The sequence below is a fragment of the Callospermophilus lateralis genome, unplaced genomic scaffold (genome assembly GCF_048772815.1).
Source record: "Callospermophilus lateralis isolate mCalLat2 unplaced genomic scaffold, mCalLat2.hap1 Scaffold_127, whole genome shotgun sequence".
NCBI lineage: Eukaryota > Metazoa > Chordata > Mammalia > Rodentia > Sciuridae > Callospermophilus > Callospermophilus lateralis.
Genome location: NW_027512450.1, coordinates 757,464 through 782,836, shown reverse-complemented (window position 1 = coordinate 782,836; position 25,373 = coordinate 757,464). Strand labels below are relative to the sequence as shown.

The window sequence follows — 25,373 nt, the reverse complement described above, 5'->3', positions numbered from 1 at the left end:
TCATGTACAAGCTGTGAGAACATCTGGTGTTTTGCAGATTTGGACAAATCCAGCTGCATTTCCTCTTCCAAATGTGTCCTCTGACATATGTGGGTTGTGTTTCATTTTTATATTCTCTATAAATAGGACAGCAGTGTGGGCTTTAAACATTTATCTAAATTTTACACTTTTCCTCTCTGATCAGAAAATTAAAAGCTTGCTGATTAATAAAATGAAAGCAAATACTATAGCTAGACTAACAAAAATTACTTCTAAATGTAGTAGTCTAAACACTCTCTATATATCTACATGATGATAGAAAACCATCTCTTGAGAACAGCTACAAAAAACACCTATGCTTTGGATATACCATCTGAGCTAAGAGGAAGCAACAAAAACTGACTGACTTCATCTTCACAGAGTCAGCCAGGCATTTTCTCCTCAGAAAAATACAAACATAGGAATAAAAGATTATGCCATCCATTTTCAGATGGTTGGTAGACATCTTAAAGTGCTAGATTACGATTAGATGAATCGATGAAAATGTGCTGTAACTTAAAATCAGACTCAAAACATAAATAACAGCTAAAACTCTAAGTGAACCCTGTACTACAGTCTTAAGTTTAATCATTAATAAGTAATTGCTACTGGAAGGTCTAAAACTGTCAAGACACATACCTCCATATACATGCTCAAATTAGCATATGGCCTTCGCTAACCAGTCCTACACCCACATAAAATATTTAAAACCTCCTTTAGCCTGAAGTGGGGCTGAGAGACTGCCTTAGGAGGGGGGACTCCCCCATTGCCTCGGCTGGTCTCCTTGCTTATCTGCCTTTCAGCCAGGGCTTAGGCCCCAGCTCTGCGGTTACTTTTCTAGGATACAAACTGACCACATGGATCTATTCGTTCCCATATATTACCAGGCTCCTGCATGGCCTCTCTCATTTGACCCAGCCTTGCTATGGACACAGCCCAGGACAGTCTGTTCTTTGGGGTCTGAAATGCTTGGGGTTCTCTGACCATCGCACCCTACCTGTCTCTAGACTGGCTCCAATGATTTGTTCTATGACTTTTGAGGGGTGGCACAGTTCAATGACGAGGCGTAAAGGTTATGGAGGAAGTCAGTCTCCCTCGAGTTCAATTTGTGGCTCCTCATTACCAACTTAGCTTTGTCTATAAAGTCAGAGTAATAATGTTATCTTCCTCACAGATTACTCGGCCCTGACTCTGCCTTGGAAAAGGCAGAAGACCTGAGGCCACGCTACACAGCTGATATGTGACAGATTCAGAGTTCAAAGCCAGATTTGCATGACTCCAAACTTATGATTTTTTTTTTCCAGATATTCCATAGCATCTTCCTTTAAAACAATTCTTACTTTCTTCCTTGAAAGTAACAAAAATGGTTGTCTCCTTTTCAATGCAGTGCTTATAAAATTGAAACCAAGTTGTTAATTAAATTACTTGGGTTACAACAATTTTTAAAAAAAGTCTTTGGCTATACACAACTGTGCATCTAGTTAGGTAAAACCTAGCCTTCTCCACGGATGTTTGATCCACTCCTATGCCAACCTTCAAATGAATGGTTTTTATTTTCTGTAATTATCTGATTTCCAGGATATTATTAACTATAATGAAGCTGACTTGGGGTAAGGAGAAAGCAAAGATGGGCAAAAGGAGATTTTGTTTTTAAAAAGGCATTCCAGAGACAACAACTTTCTCTGGAATTTGTAGAGGCTGAGAGATTTTCCAGAAGAGAGAACACCCTGGGCCCAAGCAATGAGAAAGGATATTTTCCTAGCAATAAAACCTGGGTGAGTGAGAGAAGGGGAGAAGGAACTCCCTCTTCTGAGGGAAAATACACATTGCTGAGGGATTGAGAGCAGCTATTAAGATCAACTCCAAGGGTTCAGATCTGAGCATGGAAAACTGGAAAATGTGACAGGCAGTATCTATCTCCAAGCCATATGCTGTGTGATTTTCAATGTGAAATTTTTTAAGGGCTCAATTTAATACAGACAAATTGTTAGTGTGAGTTCTGAATAAAGGTACTCTTGGCTTAACAATGGAGTTTTACCCTTGAAAATGTTATTTTAAAATGATATATCATCAAAACCTATAATATGTATAAAAAAAGTAAGTTAGAACAGCTGAATCTGATTTTCACTATCTAAACATCTGTAATAGAGAAAAATGATCCCAATTAAAACCTCATGCTTAACAAAATAAATAAATAAATAAAAATAAGAATAAAAACTAAAAGAAAGGAAAAAATCAAAAGACAAGCAATCATTTTCTACTTCAAGGAAATAAAAACATATCTACAGACTGTGAAAACAATTTTCATTTCTTCTAAACCACTCAACATACTTTCTACCTTTTGGTTACCTTGGCCACAGCCTTTGGAGAGAATGTAATCGCATCCACCACAGCAATGAGGTCACCTGGGTGGAGGCGGTCAAAGTATTTCACGCAGATATCATAGGCATGAAGCCACTCTGGGGAGGACTCTGGGATTTGCTTGATGAGGTGAGGGTCTCCAGTCCAGAATAACTTCTGTAACCAAACAGTGTACAGAGAGCTGGGCAAAAGCATCCGTCCCTCCTTTGCAGGGATTTTGGGAGCAAGCTTGGAAATAGATAAGATATTTTGACTTGAAAGAACGGGCTCCAATGCATCAAGAGGATTCTTATTTTCATCTGTCAATTTTTTGTAATTAAGACCTAATGAGAAAAGAAAGTGGGTAAGTGGTTCACTCAGATATAAACACACAGAAACAATCTCCCATTTACACTAGACAGTTGATTTCATTTAAAGATCAGAAGATCTGAGAACTGGTCCCAGCCTGAAACTTGATCAGCTCTGCAATCCTAGACAGGCCACTCTGTGTGCTTCAGTTTTCTCATGTGTACACTCTGGAAGGCAATATCTTCTCACCTCTCCAGGCTTCCACAAGTTCTAAGTCTTCTCCAGACTGCATTATGTTTGTTATTTATCTAGCATTTCACCAGCTACCTATAGACAGGGATTGATCTTAGCCCTTATTCCTTTGTAAGTGGGGAAAAAAAAAAACCTGAAATACATTCTCAAACTGTTATGAATATCAAATAAATATAGACATGAAAGTGCCATGCAACTTATCACAGAGATTTAACAGTAGTATTAGCATGTTTAATTTCTTAATTATGAGCACAGGGACCCTATTCTCAAGATTTCCACAATTTATCAAAGATGCAAAGGCTCTTTTTCAAGTGTTTCATGCATATTTTTAAATAGGCTCCATTAGAGTGAACTTGAATGTCTTAGTCAATGGAAACAGGGATAAACTTCTGAAACAGGAGTTGAAGCTGTGGGTTCAAGTATTAGGTTTATCAGAACTCACTGTATGACTTTCAAAAGGCCTCTTACTTTTTCTGATTTAATTCCCTCAGTTGTTAGTGAAGGAATTGAAAAAACAGAAAACTACAGTTGATCAATTTCAATATTCTATGTATATAAATCTAATTGTGTACAAAAAATTAATCCCTAGATTTAATTTTAAAAACCAAGTTTGAGCGGCGACATGAGCATCCTACCTGATGCGACAACTTTAAACTTCTTCAGCAGCCGAATGTGGGTTTGTGGCTTAATGGCATGTCTACCTAAGTCTGCACATCCACAGTTTTCCAGAAGAGTGAAATAATACAGCAGCCTTTCGTGATCAAGGCCACCAATAGTGGGGTAAATATACTTGGCCATGTGCTTCTGAAAGGCTTCAGGATCAGTCTTCAAAGTCTGGAGGAGATGAAGGGCTTGGGCCCGCTTTTCAATTTCTCCTGTGGACAAACTGAAATTAAGAGCCAAAGAAAGTGTTGAGATTTGGTTCCTTTATCCAACAGCATAATTTTTTAAAACTCAGCTGGAAAGTCTACTTCATTCAGATCCCTTCCTTTTGCCTAATCAAAGACTTTCAGCCACCAGGATCCAGGAAGCTCTTAAGAAAGGATAACAACACACATCGGATGCTGACCACTGCACCGCATGGCCCTCATATCACTTCCGGGCCCAGCAGCCCTGGGAAGGAGGGCGTCCCTGCATCAGAAGGGTTGTTCAATGCTTCCCAGCTAGAATACAAACCAAGATCTGTTAGCTTCCACTGTAAATCATTTACCCATGTCACAAGAAAAAAATTTGAATCTGCACTTCAGTATAGAAACACTACAACCTTATTAAGAATTCAGGAAACAGCAAGGGGAAGAAAAAGTCCAAACTTTCAGGCATAAGTGTTATATCTAAGAGTCTTGAATTGATATTCTATAGTTCCCAATTTTATACTGTGTTCAAATAAAATGGCAAAGAAGAAATAAGTGTATTTTCTCTTGAATTAACTTTAGTAATACTACTTGAACAAAACACGTATCTTAATATTTTCATACTAAATAAATGTCTTCGTAATATAATAAAAGCCATTTAAGGTTAACTTATTGGGGTAAAAAAAATTCAAGCATTTTTGTTTGTTTGGTCCGTGTTTTGGACAGAAAGGAAGAGTCCACTTTGGTCTACGTTTGTCCCTGGATAAAAGTCTCAGGTTTAGTGCCACCACAGTGGCCTAGAGAAAACACATATTTAGTGCTCCAATTTTAAGGATTCTTAAGGCAGCCCTACAGACTAACAGAAACGTCCAGTTTCCAAGATTCCCACAGGCAGAAATAAAAGTATCTGGGGGCAACAATGAGACCTTGGGCAAGAAAGATTTCAGATGACTTTAAAGCAACCTCTCTGAAATATGATACCCTGTTTACTAGAATTACCATTTTTAGAAAGTGCCAAAGGGGATATGTGTTTGGTTTTTGTACATGAACAATATAAATTGTGTTTTAAAACTTTTATGAGACTATAAAAATTCTTGGGATAAAAGAGACAATCTATAAAGTCAAAAAATAATTTTAAAAAACTTTTCTTTTTACTTTCACTTCAAAATAAATGTTGCTTTCCATTAAGACAGTTCAAATATTTGCAAAAATATCCCTATCTATAAAATTTTCCTTCACTGCCTCTTCTGAGTCACTGACATATGCTAAATATTCTGATACCCATAACATATTTAACTATTATACTATGATGGCATAGATCATATTACATCTTGTTTAACTTTAGTTTATCAGTTCCAAGATCCAGTGTGTGATACAAAAGAACCATTCAATAACATGACTTACAAATGCCAAATAGATGAGTGGATGTCCTCTATAAATAGGTGTCATCTATATACAAAGCACTGTGCTCTGGGAAGGATATAAAGATTTATAGCACAGAACTCTCCTCCAGGTCTGAAAATCGAGTTTAGTTATACGTACTTGGCATTGAACAACAATGCAAACCAGTGGTAAGTGCTGACAAAGGACATAAAATTGTATTCTAATTAAGAGAAAGATCACTAAAAGCTATGACTGCAGAAGTAGAAATCAATGATAACAGAAGACTTAAAGAAGTACTTGAGTTGACATTGTAGAAAGGAATGAAGCAGAAATAATATGAATCAAAGTACCACAGCAAGAAAGCACAAGGCCTGATCATGGAACAGGACAGCAGAAACGGCGACTGTTTGGAAAATACTCTTGACCCCTCTCATTACTCTTAATTGTGCAATGTCATCTCTGGAAAAAAAACAAAAAAAAAACAAAAAACTGCATATGGTAGTATAGGAAAGTGACTAACAGTAACTTGCAAAATGAGGTCTGAAGACAATGAGGAGATAAATAATAAGCCATGTAGCCCCGCTAAGATGATGCATATTGACAAACACTTGCAAGCAGAAAAAGGTGCAGAACAGAGAAGAAAAACAAATTTGCCTTTATTATGGTGGCTGCTAGGCTAGCAAGTTAAAACTGGGTCATTATCAACTCATAGTTAAAGAAACTGCTAATCAAGATAGGTTACATGACTTCCCTAAGTCCAAGCATCCAGATCTGTCTGGACTCAAAAGTCTAAGTTTGTCCACACATCACACAGCAGCCATTGACTCGAGAAGGTCAAGTGTCCAAACTAATAACCACTTGAGAAATAGCACAGAAAGCTCTGCTGCAATAATCTCGAAGGGCTCTGCTGTCACACTTCACTCCTAACACCCTGATAAACAGAATTCAAGACAGATTCGTCCACAAAATGGAAAACAATGACTAAATCATAACAGTCTATTTAGTTCATCTGTGTTTGACTCGATTTTGGATTTAGTTTCTCTCAATCAACATTACTTTTTCCTGTGCCCACCCACTTATTCTTCTGTGCCTACAATTCAGTTTGCCTCATGTGCAATTTTACCTAATTATCTTGTCAAGACAGATAGTGGAATACCTTTACTGACACTTGATAAATACCCAAACCTCCCTTTTCAGTAAATTACAATGTGCTGAGATCTTTTATAGATGCCAGTAATCAATAGCTGTTTTAATAGTTTCCATTGAAAGAAGCTGTTATCTTCCCTTTGGAACAAGAAATGAAATCTCTGCCTAGAAAACAATTCCAAAGAACTTACATTCAAGAGAGTAGGAAGAAATACCATGAAACCACTATGGACTTTTCACTAATCAAATTAATGATTACCCTTAAAAACAGTTTAAGTGCATTTTCCTGAACCAAGTTTAAGTATAAAGCAGCTTATACATACAGTGCATATTTAACTTTCAAAGATTAACTACAGGAAGAAGCTAGTGTTAGCTGTACTCGATGCATAAGGGATAAACTTTTAGTACTAATCCCACCATTAAGGTGTTCTGTAACGGCTTCAAGTTGCCAATTGCCCCAAAATATGACTCAAAATCAGCAAGTATTGAAAGTTAGAAAACAAGTTTATTTAAATACATTTTTCTGTACTCAGTCTAAGACTGAATGATAATGCAATTCCATTAGCTGAAAGGGATACTTAGAATGTGAGAGGGAGGAGGAAGAAAGAGAATGGGAGAGGGCTGCAGGGCGAGGCTGAAGAGAGCAAGGGGGATGGGATTTAAACGGAATTTAGCAATAACCTGCCAGTGCTTTTGCCCCGATTGCCTCATTTACTCCTCACAGTAACTCTCTGCAGAAGACCTCGTTATTCTTGTTCTCTGAGGTAAGCCAAAGTACAGATAAAAATCCCATAACTAGTAAGAGATGGAAACTGATTCCAAGTTGGGTCTCCCAAATTCAGATCTCTGTTTTTCTCAATAAAGCAACAGAGCCAATATTTTCATATGAGATTGCTTATGTGAAAGATAGTTCAGTAGAGTACTTATGGCCATTTCCCCAAAGACTAGTCAGTTCCAAAGCATGGAGGTCTACAAATCAACAGGAATGACCAGCATGCTAACTTGCAAGGGGATCAACCCAAGAAGGGTAGGGTGTGAATGCTTCAGGATGACCCCAACGCAGCAGCCTGGGGCTGCAATGCAGCTTGCAGCAGCACCTATGACTACTAGAGGGAAAATGTGGGCAAAATGAATGTCACCAACTTAAAAAAAAAAAAAAAAAAAAAAAAAAAACACCCAGAGAGTTGATGGAAGAGTCAGCAATGAATATCTCAGAGACAAGTTTCTGTCACACTGATACTCCATGAGTTCCTTTATAGAACATTTTCTGCTATGAATGGTCAAGTTAAAAGCAATGGAAATTAGTATCTTCATTTTTTAAGGCCTTGTGGATTTGTGTGTGTGTGTGTGTGTGTGTACAAACAACAGTTCTGGTTAAGTTCTCTCTCCTTAGTTCAAAAGAAAAATCAAGGGCTGGAGATGGAGCTCAGTAGCAGAGCGTTTGCCTGGCATATATATGCAAGGCCCCGAGTTTGATCCCCAGCCCTGACCAAAAAAAAAAAAAAAAAAAGAAAGAAAGAAATTAGAACCAAATTTATGGCTCAATTTAAAAAAACCTGAAAGGCCTATGATCTGAATATCTACATGCAACATTTCCTACTCTAATATGTATCTTTCCTGGTCCTGGATTTTTGTTTTAATTTTCAAAGTTATAACAAGCCTTTAATAAACTGAGGTACCTTAAATTCTAGGAAATAGGTATGGCTTTAAATCTCCCCCCTTCATATACTAATCACTCTGATACCACCTCCTCAATTGTGTCAGGGTCTTCAAGGGAGAGGAACCTGGAAGAGGTATACAGAATACTTTACTTGGCAACCTGGACACAGACCTCACTGAATGATCAATAACAACCCCAAGTCATAAATTTGGTCTCATCTGCTTCAACTCAGAAAAAGGCAGATACACTACAGTTTGTTCCATCTCCTCACAGAGATACCATGTTCTTGCCCGTCTCTGCATTTGAGATGAATGAATCCTCCCTAGAGAATATGAAATTCACTATGAAAAATAGCACAACACATCTAGGGTCCCTGTGAAGAGGAACCCTTTTTACGGTACTTACTAAACTTGCAATTTACCTTTGGGCTATTTTAGGGGACAGGGAGGAGAAGAAGGGGTCCCTATTAGGTTATAAGCTCCATGGGGACAAGAATGTGACTCAGCACATTGTGCTTGGAATACAAAGATACTAATAATAATACCATCAACAACATTAATAGATATAGTTCTAGTATATCAGACATGTAACTCCAGTATTTTAAAAGGATCCTGTGTCCAAAACTGAGAGACACTCATGGAGTCAGCAAAATTAACAAAAATTACAGTAACAGCAATAACCAGAATAGTACTCAAAGAATCACCTAGTTACACAATTTCCACAGATTTCTTCCAATCTTCACAACCCTCCAGGGTAAGAATAATAGTCCCTATAACTAAGAAAACAGTGACTTAAGAGAATTAGAAAACACTCAAAAGGCTGCACAGCTGGTGGGTCTGGCCAGTAGCACTGGATCTTAAAACTTGATTTGATTCCAAACCCCATGCTGACCCATCAGGTCACATGCCCACTGAGCGCTCCTGCTGTCTAAGATCCACCAATGTCTAGTGCAGCCTCAGGGTGAAATGGATACTAAATGTGCAGTGAGTGACAAGTCCACCTCGAGCCTCAGGGCAGAACATACTCCAGCAGGACTAAGCAGCCATGAGAGACTGTCCAGCAGTTGCAAGTGACTCAGGCATGACCATGGAAAAGCAGTATACTGCTTAAAACAGTATAAGAAGGGGGAAAAGAAACCAGGAACTCAAGCATGGGTGTTTATGAGAACTCTGATAGGAGAGATACAGGGAATAACTGCCCTTTGTGAGGCACTGATCATGCATTGCCTGCTGTAGGTTAAATATTTTACCATTAAATTATTGTTATTATTCCTTAAAGTCAAGAAAATGAACTTCAGGGAAGTGAATGTTCTGGTCTAAGGACACAGAGATAGGATGACATCAATGGGATCTGATCTAGCCATCCGACTGGAGGGCTCATACTCTATAGGCTGAGGACATTTCACCACACCAGGCTATGAAGCTGCTGTGGGGTCACACCTCCAAGTCCACCAAGAGAGGAGGGAGAAGGTACAATGACAGGGGAATGAACTCCATGAAGGGGAGGGTGTGATTTTTTTTTTTAAAGGAACAGTTTTATTTACTAATTTACTATTAATTCAACTAATTAATGATGGGATATTTTTGTATTAACAAGGCTGATTTCTAATAATCAGATTACCAAGTTTGATTAACTAGTTGTCTGGAAGAGGTGATGCACACTTGTAGCCCCAGTTACAAAAGAAGCAGAGGCAAAAAGACCACAAGTTCCAGAACCTCACAGGCAATTTGGCAAGACCTTGTCTCAATGAAATTTTTAAAAAGGCCTGGAATTACAGCTCAGTGACAGAGTGCTTGCCTAGAATGTGCAAGGCCCTGGGTTCAATTCCCAATCCACGAAGGAAAAAAAAAAAGTTTGAATAGTAAGGCAAAGGGTTTTAAGTAAAGAACACAGAGGACCTAACACACTTGCTAAATCAATATCAAGTGCTTTGCCACTCACAAGTAATGATGCGAGGAGCTAATGATTTCCTGGTTTGTAATTGCTGTGCATCTGCATAATCACACTGCTATCAGGTATAATGATATGCTAGGAACAGTCTTGTACATTACTCGACTGCCTGATAATTTATAATATATTCAGAGACCAATGAAGCTTCCTGTTTTTACAGATATGGAATCCTTTTATGTAACAAAGAAAAAAAAAAAGAATTAACAAAATGCCATGATATTTTTTTAAATGCCAATATGCACATCAGAAGAAACATTTATTTGAACATATTATTATGCCTCAAAAATAGTGAGGCCAGGGCAGTATTTATCATAGATAGCAGTGTCACCATGTAGTAACCTGATGAATACTTAAAATGAAGTACTTAAAATTTCACTGATTAATAAAAATTAAAGATGCAACATCATAAGCATCTCTTGACCCTTCAGCAGGATTTGACCCCACTCAGTTCTCCCTGCTTCTTAAAAGGCTCTGGCCACGATACCCTTCAGCACCATTCCTGTTCTCCCCCTCCGATCCTACTGCTCTCCCCTAATTCCTTTTTCTAGCAGCTCTCGACCAGCTACCATGAAGGCCCTCACGGTTGCTTCAAGCCTACCTCTTTGACCATACACTCCTCTCCAGAGTGCACGCGCACACACACACAGCTTCTGTACCAGCGACACGCACATAACTCCCAAGCCAGTTCCTCTGCCTCACCTTCTCCTTTGAATTCCAAATCGCTAAGTTCCAACAGCTGACTGCCATTTTTTGGGGGGACGGGGGTGTATCAGTACATATAACCTCCCATTCTCTTCCCTTCTCCACCCTGCTTGACCTCCATAGAGTGCTTCATCTCACTGAATGATGCTACCACCCAAAAGGTGGACCAAGTAAAAAGCTGGGGATGAGAGTGAGTGGGGGGGATTGAACATAGGGACAATGAGCAACATCCCATTTCTTTTTATTTTGAGACAGGTTTTTGCTAAGTCAGCAGTTTTGGCTTCCAACACATGATCCTTCCGTCTCACCTCCAGAATTGCCAGGATTACATGTGTGTACCACAATGCCCAGCTGGGATGATTCTTGATGTCTCCCCTTTCATTTGCCTTTATATCTAATTTATTCTTGTTAATTAATATATTAAGTTCCATCTTTTACCTTTTAAATATCTCAAACCCATCTTTGCTTCACTTACACTTTTAAAACCGTACTCCAGTCTATGTCACCTGTGGGGCAGACTATTGCTATAATAGTGCCATAAATAGTCTGTATATGTCTATTCTGATTTCCTTCAGATCTTTTCTCAACATAGTCATGAAAGTGATCTTAAAGTGAAAATCTGGTCATACTATCTTCCCGTCCTTCATCCAAATCCTTAAATAGCCTACTATTCTTACGAAGAAGTCAACAGCCCTTGCCGACACATCCATGTTCTTGCTGCATCGTCTGGCTTGTCTCATTTCGTGCCAGGATCCCAACTCACTGGACTTCACCTACCCTGTTCCTCTGCCAGGCTCTCAGACTCATCATGTTCCTCAAAGGGCCTTGGCACTTACTATATTGTCTACTTAGGAAATGATTCCTTTATCCTTGTAATCAATTCTGACTCAATATTTAGGTCTTAGCTTGTAATAGTCTATTTTGCATTACTATAATGAAATTCCTGAGGCAGGCTACCTTATAAAGAAAAGGTTTACTTAGCTCACAGATCTGAGGTCTCAAGGGTCCACATCTAGCAATGGCTGGTCTTGCTGGCAGAGTTCATAGGTTGCATACAGCATCACAGGCAGCACACATGTGCATCTATATCCGTAGGCCCCTCTCTTTTATGTGGCAACCAGATTTAACCATGGGGACTCCATCCAATCTTATCTAATCCTGATCTATTTTTGAAGGTCCCACCCTCTAAACACCATAGCAGGATCCCATTCTCTTATTTATACACAATGGGCATTAAATTTCAATACATGAGCACCTGGGGACACTCAAACCATAGCCAGATCATAGCACAACTGAACCAACATTTCCACAGGAAAGCCTTCCCTAACTATGCCAAATCACATAACTGGGCTCTCTTATATAGTACCTGCCCTGGTTTTAATTTCACATTTGATTATGTCACTACTTGATTGTTGTCTGTCTCTCACTGTATACCCTATGTTCCAAGACAACCAGGATGCCTGCTTTTGCTCACCACTGTATACCTACTAACATTGTGAATCACCACTGTATACCTACTAACAATGTGAAGAGTCTCAACAGAAACTGAATGAATATATAAATGAACAGTAAAGTATCTAACTCAAGGCTCTTATTACCAAAAAACATGAATAGGCTATTGCTTAATATCAAAAATGTGTATATCAAAAATGTGAAAGGGGGAGAGTACTAGGAAAGTAGTCTATTATAGCTCAGAAGTAAACCTGAAGTTGTACGCTGTAACTTCAAGATTTTTTTTTCTAATAGTCTCGGAAAAGAAAAGCATGGACATAAACATTCATATGAACTTCATGCTTACCCACTGTCTGTGAACAGGAACTCCAAATGGGTCATAAAAACTTCCCAACGGGAGATGCTATACCGCTGTGCCAGAGAAAGAGCAATGTTGTAGACATTTTCTTCGAGAGTCCTTTAGAAATGTCCACCATGCACAGGAAAGAGAAAAGGAACACGTTACCTTAATCGGCAAAGACAATTTTCATTGGGATTGCTCTCCAGCTGTGAGGGTAGTCACTACAGCCCTTAATAAAAGCCATTTTATAAGAATTCAGAAACCGACTTCCAAGGAATTTGATTGTTCCTTTTCGACTGAGTACACAGCAATTTACCATGAATTAATCTAGACCAGTAGTTCCCAACTATGAGTAATTCTGTGACCCAGGGAAGATTTAACAATGTCTAGAAATATTCTGATTGTCACAAATGGGGGATGGGAAGGATGCTATTGGCACCTAGTGGGCAGATGCTAGAGATGCTGTTGAACACCCTACAATACAAAGGACAGGCCTAACGATCACCCCGCAAGAAAGAATTATCCAGTCAAAATGTCAGTAATGCTGAGGTTAAAAAATTCTGATCCAGATTCTAGAGCCTCTGCAAATAGTATCTCTCTACAGTGAGGTATCTCTCCGAGAAGCCATAGTTACTTACTCAATAAGCATGTTTTCTCTGTTGTGACAGGTACTGTGCTGGTTATTTAGGACATAAAAATAAACAAGATACTTCTTGAGGAACTCAGTCTACTAGATGATATGTGAACTAGTAGTTAAATACCATGGGGATAGAGTTTTTTTTTTTTTTTTAAAGACCACTAAATGCTTTGACAATAGGGATAGGAGAGTAACAAACTTGAGCTGGAGGCTGAAACAAGCATTAACTAAGCAGAGGTGGTCAACAGGAAGGAGAGACAGATGGAACTATGAGAAATGAAGCAGAAAGGGCTCCTGAAGCTTCTCGGACATGTATCTCATTCTATAGGTAACTGAAAGTAAGTGGAAGGTTGAAACCAAGGAATGACATCACCAGGGTTGAGATTCTCTAGGCATATAAAGAAGTACAAGAAAATGGTCCATGGTGCCCACATTAAGGTCTACTGCAAAACCCCTAGTTCCCAGCAGAAATGCAAGATGGAATTCTTGTTTGGCAAGGTGTGGCCAAAATCAGTGAAGTACAAATGAAATCTCTGTTATTAACAACTGCTCAGACCATATTCACCCTAAGTAAACCATGACACATATGTTTGATTAGCCAGGGGCTGGTAAACATTTTCTGTAAAGAGCCACATAGTAAATATTTCAGCTTTACTGCCATAGTCCCTGTCGCATAGCCTTTTTATTGTTTTGTTTTCCACAAACCTTTAAAAATATGAAAGTCCTTCTTTGCTCATGGGCTATAAAAGAAGAGATCCAGGGTTAGATAAATTTGTCAACCTAGGGATTAGGTCACTGTCAACTGAAATCTTTTCTTATTTTTTGAGTACCTGTCTCACATGATAGAATGAGAATCTGCTGCGAGTAGGGACCATTATCAATTCTAGGCATATAAAGAAGTACAAGAAAATGGGGGTCTATTTTCCTATTATGGGGGTCTGGCACATTGCCTGGCATTGGGACATACTGTGTTTAAGTACCGGTATTTTTTATCACTTGATAAAGATGGAAGGGAACAAATTGTGTCATATCCTCTTCAAAACCACCCTGTCTGACCCCTGAAAAGGTATTATTGCAGACATGTGTATAATGAAGGACTTACAAAAAACAACTGAAATAGATACACAACAAGCAAGAAACTAAAGAATGGTCACATTGTAATACAAGTGAAGAAAGAGGAGCAAAACAAGAAATGGGTTTTATAAATCTATACAAGACACTGAAATGCCATCTCTAAAATCAGAACTGGTAAGGCTGAAAGCCTTAGAAACTTTCACCACCTTAAACAAGCCACCCAAAGACTGCTGTATACTTTTCTAAGCAACTCAAAGTACAGAAGATTCTACACTTATCAAAGGCTTGTATTTGTCCTTTGGTATATACTTCAAATAGCATAGGCTAATTGAATACTTTAAAAAGTAAATACAGGTTAAACACTAGCAAAATGTAATTAATGACAGAAGGCAAGCCTTACCTTATGAACTTTTATTCTGCATAATAATCCTCTCCTATGAAATCATGAACACAGCATTAAGGATTACAAAATGACCAAAGGAAAAGCTCAGTGAATTTAGAATTAGGAAACCCAGGCTCTTCTCCTGCTGTAGGACGCTAAGCAATTCCTTAAAGCTCTCTGATTCTCAAATTCCTGCTCCAAAAAGGAAGGAGACTGAACTATAAGATGTCTTATGTCACTTTCAAATTGGACATTAAATGACTCTCAAATTGTGAACTTCCAGGAGGATAGAGGAGAAGAGAAAAATATTCTATATTTCTCCCCTTAACTGAGAATGGCTGGGGATTGTTCCCACTATTTTTTAAAAATTTCTCCACACCCTGCCTTATTCTAAAGATAATCTGGAGTGTCTGATAATAAAATTATCAGAGAATATCAAGGCTATTTTTCCATTTTCTCAAGGATTTAAATGATACCATGAAAACTGACATACCATTACCATAATCAAGATCATTTTTTATTTTGAAGGAATTTGCCCTGAGAGATGAATGACCACTAAATGTGGCAAAATTTAGCCTTAGTTTCAAGGTTGGAAGCCAAGACTGCATTGCACACCAACTGCCCCTTGAGAATGCAACAGGATGTAAGGAAGGCATGTGGTGTCGTGAAGATGCAAAGGCTTTGACACGTGACTGATGCAGGGTAAAGTCAGACTAGCAATCTGTACCATCAACTGAAACTAGAGCCAGTTACCTCCTACTCCTAAGCAACATCCAGCTCAATGAGATATGGAACAACATCTGAACTCATGAGGTTATCTATGATAAGATATCTAAAGTTTACAGAGCACTTTATGTAGTGCCTTGCCCATAGTAAGCACTTAAGTTGTGATGTTAAAAACAAACTGTCTTAATAACCATAATGTGTGAACATACTTTTCCACCTCCTGACATATAAATACTTCTCATCTGATCTAAACTCCTGAAACAAAAAACAGACATCAGTATTAAAACCAAAGGGAATTCCATACCTAGAAAGCAACTCTTACAACTGTCCCTTGAGCTGTACTGTCACCTCATCCAAGGCCTTGCTCTTCTCTTGAAAGGGGTAAGGCACAAAAGGAAAACTGGCAGCTCTTTGCTCCTTGCCTCTGACAAAAGAAAACTTGTACCAGGCAGCTTCTCTTTTCTTAGAGGCCCAGAACTGATAAAGGCATCCGAACCTATGGCACGAGGTCTTCCTTCGCTAGTCAGTCAACTGTCTCCCGTATTAACATACTGGAGAAATTAAATTTGCATATACTTTGGAAAGTGAGATTCCTGACCAGGAATACTAATTTGGTCATAGTCTTGGTATTGGACTATTAAAGTCATGGGAAACTTTATTAAAAAAAATAATAATCCCACTGCTTACTATTTAAATCTGTAGCTTACGATGTCTGCATTTACTGATCTTTTGGGAAGACACATGCATTCCTCATATGAATGGAAAAAGTGCAGAAAGTCCTGCTAGTATCAACCATTAATGTGAATCTTCAAGGAACTGGAACTAGTAGTCTGAATTTTACTTTTGCTCCATTTTAAATTCATCCCTCATAAGACAAAGGTATCACTTACTCTGCCAAGCCAAGGATAGTTTCCCTTTTATACTGGTCATCTGCAGTGAACCTCTGCACATCCACCCCCTTCCGAAGGCCCTGAAGTAGTCGTGCCTGAGTGAAGTCCAGGAGGCGCTCATTGTAGTAGTGTAACTGCTCAGTCAGTGAAACAAGGTCTTCAGGCCAGGCTTCGTGTCCATGTCGAGTCACATGCCTGGTGACCGTCTTGATTAGCTCTTTGGGATCGGCCTGTGAAAGGCATGGAAAGATTATATTTTATACACAATTGCATAGGCATGAGCAAGTAAGTAACAAAGAGAAGATAGTGAAGTCCACTGGGCAGCCTGGTTGGCCCTTCATACTATGGCCTTTTAATCAAGGCTCACAAATGCCCTGGAGCTGACTGCAGAGGTGGTTCTTAAACTACTCTGAAGACTACAAAGATAGGACAAAGAACAGAGTCCAGGAACAGGTTTCTGGCTCACAGCCCTATTCTTTCAACTTACAAAGTACCTTCTTGCTTTTACAACTGCCATAAACCTACATCATCTTTTTGCTCTAACCAACTGGTCACTTATAATAATTCACTCTAGAAGAAGTTTTCATCATCATTGCCTCTGACTAAAGTTTTGTGGACCACAAGTGTTCTCCACAAGAAAACTGCAGTTCAATAATCCCATTATAAATGGCTGGAGAGCTAAGGAGAAGAGTGTTTTCTCCAGGGATAAGTGTGTGGGGGGGAACCCACCCCAGCTCCCAAAGTCAGAATCTCTTCTAGTCATCTAAGAAAGCAGTCAACCAATTTTGACTCTGCTTGATTTGAGGCTCAAAAGGATTATTGTTCCATGATTCTTAGTTTCTCTAATAATAAAACTATTCAAATAGAACAAAACCCAGAATCCAATAGCTGACAGAAAAGGAGAATAAGTGATTAAATAGCCACATTTATTTATATTGAAGTTGGTCTGGGGTGTCAACGAAGCAATAGCAACTGAGTCATGATACAAGAATTATTTAACAAGGAGCATAATAATTGAACAGCATTAACTCAATCACTTTGATTTCTGGGAAGATGGGGTACAATTTTAACATGAGCAAATCAGGGAAAAACAACTTAGAATTTACTTTTGGTTCTCAGAAATGCACTCCTAATTATAGTAAGCTGTCAGCATGTCTAATGTGTGAAAACCATTATTTTGAGCTACACAGGAGTTTTGTCAATGTCGAGTCTATATCACCAAACCTAGCCTAACAGTTTTTCTTTTGATCCTATTAAGGAATAATCTGGGAGTATAGATAAAAACCAATTAAAGAAACATTGAATTCCAGCAGGTACACTTGTGTAAAAATCAAGCTTATTATATTTAAATTTTGTCTACCTCTATGCATACTCTGAGTCATACTTTCAAAAATAACACGTGAAAAGAGCTTGATTTGAATACTAACCCTATCACAGTAAGACATGGGAACATCTTTCATTCATTTAATAATTTTTGTGCACCTTCTATGTACCAAGTGATAAGCCCCTTTTCTCTAAAAATAGTATATTAAGAAACAATCAATATGCAGCAAAATGAAAATAAACCCTTATCTCTCACCATGCACAAAACTCAAATCAAAGTGGATCAAGGACCTAAGAATTAGACCAGAGACCCTGCGCCTAATAGAGGAAAAAATAGGCCCAAATCTTCATTATGTCGGATTAGGCCCTGACTTCCTTAACAAGACTTCTAAAATGCAAGAAATAAAATGAAGAATAAATGGAATGGACTCAAAATAAAAAAGCTTCTTCTCAGCAAAAGAAACAATGAGGTGAAGAGAGTCTCTACATTTTGGGAGCAAATATTTGTCACATGCACATCAGAGCACTAATATCCAGGATATAAAAAGAACTCAAAAAACTTAACACCAAAAAAGCAAACAACCCAATCAATTGATGGGCTAAGAAGCTGAACAGACACTTCTCAGAAGATATACATTTGATCAACAAATATATGAAAAAAATGTTCAACATCTCTAGTAATTAGAGAAATGTAAATCAAAACTACTCTAAGACTTCATCTCATGCCAGTCAAAAATGGTAGTTAACAAGAACACAGATAACAATAAATGTTGGTGAGGATGTGGGAGAACAGTGGTGGGACTGAATATTGGTGCAACCAATCTGGAAAGCAGTATGGAGATTCCTCAGAAAATTTGGAATGGAACCACCATTTGACCCAACTATTTCACTCCTCGGTCTATACCCAAAAGACTTAAAATCAGCTACTACAGTAACACAGCCACATCAATGTTTATAGCAGCTGAATTCACAATAGCTAAACTGTGGAACCTATCCAGAAGCCCATCAATAGATGAATGGATAAAGAAACTGATACACACACACACACACACACACAATGAAATATTACTCAGCATTAAGAGAATAAAATTATGGCATTTGCAAATAAATGAACGAAGTTGGAGAATATTATGCTAAGTGAAGTAAGCCAATCCTCCCCCCAAAAACAAAGGCAGAATGTTCTGATAAATGGATGCTGATCCATAATTGGTCGGGGGGGGGGGAGCGGCAGCATAGGAAAAATGCAGGGAGGGGAAGGGAGTGGGCATGCAGGCAGGAAAGACGGTGTACTGAGATGGACATAATTATCCTAGGTATGATGACACATATGGTACGACGCTACATTGTGTACAACCAGAGAAATGAAAAGGGTGCTGCTCCAATTGTGTACAAATAATCAAAATAAATTCTGCTGTCATACCTACCTAATTAAAAGAAATAAGTTTTGGTTTTGTTTTGTTTTTTAAAAAGGAAAGGGATGGGACCAAAGTACCCAAAGGTCATAAACAAATATGGAAGAAAAAAAAAGAAACAAGCAAATAATTGCAAATATCAGAACAAAGTAAGCACAGGGTACTATGGGAATACAGAAGTGTGGGACTTGGGCAAGTGTCTAAGAGTTCTCCTTATAAGAGGTTAACATGAATGCTAATTACTCAGGTGTCAGTAGTAAAATAGTCAACAGGAATACTAATTCCAGAAAAGGCTAGAATATGTGCTAAGGCCTTTGTAGGCAGATAGAGTCAGAAAGAAAGATGAAGTGAATAAACCACATCTAACTGCAATTAGTTAGCTATTTGGGAACCAACTGTCTATAACAGTATTTCCGGCAATGGAAATAAAGCAAAGGGGATCCAATGCCTCCGCTCTTAGGGAGACTATGGCTACATTAAACTCCTCCTCCCCTTTCCACCTGTTGACTGAACCCTCTGGAGTATCACCCTGAAGCCATCATGGGCACAGTCTCCTCTGTAGTTTTCTGGTACAGGGATGTGGCTCATGGGCCAGCTAGCCCATCCATACCTGCTCTGTATTCCATCATAAGGGGGGTGGTGCACACACTTGGCACTTCAACTCAGTAGTAAGACATCTTATTTCTATTCTCCTTACATTCTCATACAGTTTATTATACAAATTCCAAGGCAAAGAGGAGAGCAAAGCTACAAAATGGCAGCGCTCAGCAATAATAAGCATAATTATTGCTACTAATATTTATGCAGCTCTCACCCAGAAAGAAAGTTTGAGTCTCCACATAAAACTTGCACATTCATATGTGACAAGAAGGATAGATGAAATCTCCTTTTGCCAATAAAGAAGATATCAGGGTATGGTGAAATAAGCAGACATGCAGAAGCTAGAAGACAAGTGACCTTGTGCAAGTTACTTAACTATGAACTGGCAGTAATAACACAGCTTTCAGGGTTGTGAGAACATATAATATACATGCTCCTATATATTTATTATAGGAATCAAGTCTGGCAAGATGTAGGCAATTTCAAAAAAATGAAGAGAATGATGGAACTTGCTAAGAGGCATTTAAAACACACACACATACACACACACACACGCACTCTTTAATTGTACCTCTATTATATAATTTGCATTGCCTTCTCTTAACATCACATTAGAGCATCTGGAGAGCAGAGACCATGTGTACTTCATAAATTCACCTTTTCCAGAACACAGTGTTGTGCATGCACCAGGTAGATGGTGAAGTTGGGCACACTGAGCTGGCTTTTTTTCTTTTTAGTATTTTTTAGTTGTAGTTGGACACATACCTTTTGTGTAGTGCTGAGGATAGAAACCAGGGCCTCGCACATGCTAGGCAAGCGCTCCACCGCTGAGCCATAACCCCAGCCCCCTGAGCTGGCTTTTAAGTCAGTAGTTCTAGTTCCTATTCCCATACATAGCTCCCTCACTGAATAGAGGCAATTTGAAATTACTTCCTATCTGCTTCCTCGCCTATAAAAGAATATCAGTAAACACACCCTCCTTGTGGTTCGCTGGGAGGAAGGACCCTGCTCCCCACTATTCTATGAAAGTAAACTGAACTCAGAGCTTACTCTCAAGGAATTACAAACCACTGATTGTCAACAACGTGCACATAAGCAATTCACAGAAGACATCTGAATACAAGCTCATTATAGAACCACAAGCCAAGAGTCCTGGGAACTCCAAGGAGGGAGCAATTGATTCCCTCTCGATCTTCTGATGCTCAGTTTCCTCAGATGGAAAAAAACGAGCTTCACCAAATGATCACCTAAGACTAAAATCCTATGAATATAACAAGAATTCAATCATTAAGATAAAATAAACCCTTGTAAATCCCTCCAGGTGTGGAAACGAGGAAGCTCTACAGCTCTCTCATTTATTCCTCCACTAATATTCAGAACAGATTTGTTGAAAAATATAATTTTTCAGACCCACAAATTATATCCAAAAGATTCCCACAGTTTTAACAACTTTAATCTCTTCTCCTTCACTTAAGTAGAAACTGTCTGGCTACTCTGAGTAATTTTTATTTCATAGACTTTGTACAAATTTATTCACTATCCCCAAGAAATATTTAAGAACAAAAATCTAATATTTCAATGGAACAGTCCTAGTGGTAATTATACATGTACTGAGCCTTGGTTATTACCAAGAACCTCTTAAGACAGTTGTCTCTTAATATCATCTCTGTTTGAGAGACCTATCTATGTTCTTCTCTAAGTAGAAGAACACTATTTTAGAATCATGAACAAGAAAAGCACTTTCAATTACCTGTCTGATATGCTTCCTTTTGAGATTATCTTATGGAGGTGAACAGGGTTATTCCTTTAATTCTCTGACAGCAGGCTTCCAATGGCTGTCAATTTATGGATTAATAAGTATTTTTTAAGTGCATAGGAAGGTTTTCAGGTACTTCAATTTATAGTGTAAAATAATACTAGGGAGAAAAGATAGTTTCTCACCAAGGCTTCTAAGGAAAAGTAAAATTAGGTATGAGGGGAATCAAAGAATCGGAAGCAAAGGCCTAGATTGCTCTCATTTCTCTCCTAAGCATCTAGTTTTCCGCTTCTAGAGTTCTCTTAAGAAATTAGACTGGGTGGATAAGCATGTAGTAAGTCCTAGCTACCTCCGCCAGTTATTTTATTATTGCCACAACCTCTTTCTACCTCTTCCTCAAGGACTCTGGTTATGATTGCTTCAAACATTCAATCCAAATTTTACTAAAAATTTCCCCCCTCAGCTTGTATCACCACTTTTCTTAAAATAATTCAAGAATCCCCTCTTAACCCAGTGCTTCAGCTCACACATCCACACACTATCCAAGTGCACAGCATCCCAAGCTTCTGAAGCATTCCCTAAGATTCTCACTCAACCCTCACAGCAACCAGCAGTGAGAGAGGAACAACTGGTCCTATTTCCCCAGATACCTAGTCTGCACTTGAGGCACCTACAGCTGTAGTCTTGCAGCTGGCTCCTTGGCCTCCCGTCACTGCTTTCACACCAACTGACCAGGTCTTCACGAGTGTTCTACTTGGCCTCATACTGGCCGTCACTCAAAGGTCTCGGGTGTATAGCATACATTTAAACTTCTGTTCCTCTTGTCCTCTCCCAAGACAATGACATGATTCATAAGATGCTGATTCCTAAGTATGAAAGTTTTAGCCCCCGAGAAGATTGTGAAGGACTGCATAGGTAGCTTTGAAATATTCAGTATTCACAATGGATATTGCAAAACTTCACAGTAAAGACTAATAGCATAAAAGCCATCAGGAATTTAAAAAGTAAAGTGTGAAGAGTTAGATTAGTTTATTCCCCCACCCCCAAAAAATCTGGCAATGCAGTTCAGGCTTTTAAATAAAATTTATTTATTTAAAGAATATGGTCAAATCGCTGTAAAAACAAAATATACATAAATATTCGTGACAACATAATGCTCAATGACTTGGTAATATTTTTCAGGAAGTTTTATTCAGGTGGTACATTTCTGCTTTAGGACTGTTATTTTGCTTGAGATAATTTTCTAGTTAGTATTTTCAATTAGTAACTTAAAAAAACACATTTTAGAAATAGTCTACCATAAAGCTTTGAATTTCATCACTGCTGTGTTTGCTTCCCTAGCCTATAAACTAAAAAATTTGTTTCCATTTTCATCTTTTGAAAACTTAAAGTCTTAAAAGAATGCTAGAAAGACTGTATTTGAAGATACATTTATAATAACTATAAAGGTGAGCTATAAGTGAAAAAAAGATCAAGGTATAGTACAATATGCAAGGTTTACTCATATTCACCTAAAAATAGTTGTATAAATATATATAGCCATAAAATGTTTTTTGATAGATACAAAAGAGAAACACTAACTATTGTGTATCATTTTAACCACTTGCATATTTTGGTCACGTGCGTATCATTTCTTTAATATAAAAATAAGTTAATTAGGGCAAAGGTTAGTAGAGAAAATGATTTCCTACTGACCATTTGCCCATCATAATCATACAAAACCACAAAGAAAAATGCACGTGAGGCGCACTGCCCCAATGATCCTCTCACAAAGCTGCCAAGTTCCAAGGCCTCTGTGGCTGGCTCAGGACGCTGCTGCCCTGCATGATGCTCAGGCCTTGTACCAGAACTCCTGCACATTCTATCAACCTCAGTTAGCATCCCCACAGCACATAACGACAGGGATGGAAAGAGAAAATGTGAAAAAACTGTGGAATGAGAAACAAGCTAAACTGACAACTGAGTGAAAGCTAAGCTCCACTGGGTGTTATTATGCGTAGGCAACAAATTGAAACCACTTTGATTTCAATTTCCAAGATGATTCATCAGGAGTTTGTCATATTTAATTCCAAACTCAGCAGTGCAGTTTTATGCAGAGGAAGATGCTGAAAAGACTCAAATAATGAGGCATTAGGCAATCAACAGAAAACTCTTGTGTTCTTCAAACATTCAGCTATTATACCTACCTGTACTTCCTTTCAACCCTAGAGGTTCAGGACTCAAAACCACAAATCTGAAAGCTTAAAGAGCTTCCTGACACACTCAGTTGATATGATTCCTGAAGTTATTCACTTGCCAATTAATGGTCACTTTTTAACTACAGTGTCCTGGGGACGCAGGGGACAGTGGTATTCCTACACTCAAATAAGGTAAGATGTACATCAATTATAATATCCCAAAAGAACTACTTGCCTGGGGCACATGCAAAGAGCAAAGAGGGGGAAAAGGCCGGTGTCTGTGGTGGAGGCAGGGAAGGTAGCACCTGTGGGCTGACTCATCCATATACAGTGCGGAAGAAGCGGGTAGCTTGCAGTACAGGTTGTATATGCATGCAGAGAAGGATTTAAATTCAGAGAAATAAAAGTTCTGAACAGCTAAACATAGGCTTCAAAAGACGTTGCATCAGGAAAGCACCTGGAAGGGCAAGGCAGAGCCAGCCAGTTCACTGAGGATCTTATCTGTCACGTACAGGAGCTGAGGTTTTACCTCCAGACTGAGAACTACCCATGAAAATATCCGGCTGGAAATCACCCACACACTAGCATGCCAGAGAGATCACTCAGCTCCACAAAAAGTGACGCTGCCTCCTTTGCCACAAAGCCAGAGTGGCAGTACATCCAAGCAACAGGCTGGGAAAGCCTGGAGTCAGAGCTCTCAATGACAGGACAGTGCTTTCCACCAGAGCACCTAGGGAAGTCACCACAGTTTTCTGAACCACAGTCTCCAGAGAAGATTCCTTTTCTGTAAAATGGGATTGCGCAAAGGATCAAAGACCAGAATGAATGTGGAAAAAAAAAAAAAAAACTTAAAAGAGCCAAGTACCTCTTCAGGGTTAGTTTTCTATTTGTACTGTCCATTGGCAACTCCCACTAACTGTTGCTGTCACAGCCCTTTCTGACATCTTTCTTGGCCAGAGAGAAGGGCCCCCACATAGCCATTAACAAAGGCTGAGCACAGTCTGCATGTATATCACTTTTCTCCAGGGTCAGGCAAGTCCTCTATGCCTTGAATTTTATATAGTAAAATTTAAACATCAACTCAAATACCTTACAAGAAATAATATAGTACGTATGACAGAAAAGTGACTTCTGTGCCTTTGGTCCTGCTTGTTCCTGTCTGGAATGTTCTTCCCTCAGGTATCTGCACAGTATTGCTTATGTCCCCTTTTCTTTAGTCAAAGTCATCTTCTCAACTGAGGCCTTTCCGGACCCTATTTAAATAGTATTTTTCACACATGCACATGCCAGCTTCTTCTACCTCACTTTGCTTTTGTTTTAGTACCTATTTGATTCACCTCTTCTATTTATGCCTTTAGAATGTAATTCCTAAAAGAGGGAGGGCTCACTATGCTTCGTTCACTCTTGCTTCTTCTACAACACTTCCTGGCACACAGCAGTCACAAGATAAATATTTGATGAATACACAAGATGTAAATTCAATTATCTTGTATGTGCTGTAGAATTACCTATGAATTGTCAGTCACCTACCCAGTAAACATTTCTATTTATATTCCAGGTCCTGCTCTATGCATTGGGAAACCCACTAAAGAAAGACAAACGCTATCCTCAAATAGCTCATTATCCAGTGAGATGAAAAGGAAAAACTCAAAAACTAGCATACATGTGCCAAGACAGAGGCAAGTATAAGGCAGTGCCAAAGCACACGGAATCCCCTCACCCTGGGAGTACTGAAGAAAGCTATACTGGTCAGGCACCTACCAACTAGCTTAGCAAAGGCATGGTGGGAAAAGTACTTTGGGCAGAGAGTACAACATGCCTGAAGACAGGAAAACAAAGAGTGATGTGTAAGAGGCAGACATGACTTTAGGTAAAGAAATGAGACTGAATTAGGGTGAGGACATGAGGCAGAGAGATGAAAAGAAATGGAGAGGCTCTAATTCTCCTCACTCTCTTAACACGTCTCTCTAGAAATTTTTGCATATCTTCTTGC

The 25,373-nt window shown here is 38.8% G+C and overlaps 1 protein-coding gene across 1 annotated transcript in view; it reads right to left on the bottom strand.

Annotated features, from left to right (window-relative positions):
• The window catches only part of LOC143387302 (NBAS subunit of NRZ tethering complex-like), a 254,702-nt gene that overhangs the window by 65,241 nt on the left and 164,088 nt on the right, over window positions 1–25,373 (bottom strand). Inside the window, 4 exon segments of the mRNA XM_077108062.1 lie at window positions 2,368–2,702; window positions 3,555–3,805; window positions 12,410–12,520; window positions 16,113–16,342. Coding sequence (XP_076964177.1) covers window positions 2,368–2,702; window positions 3,555–3,805; window positions 12,410–12,520; window positions 16,113–16,342 — 927 coding nt within the window.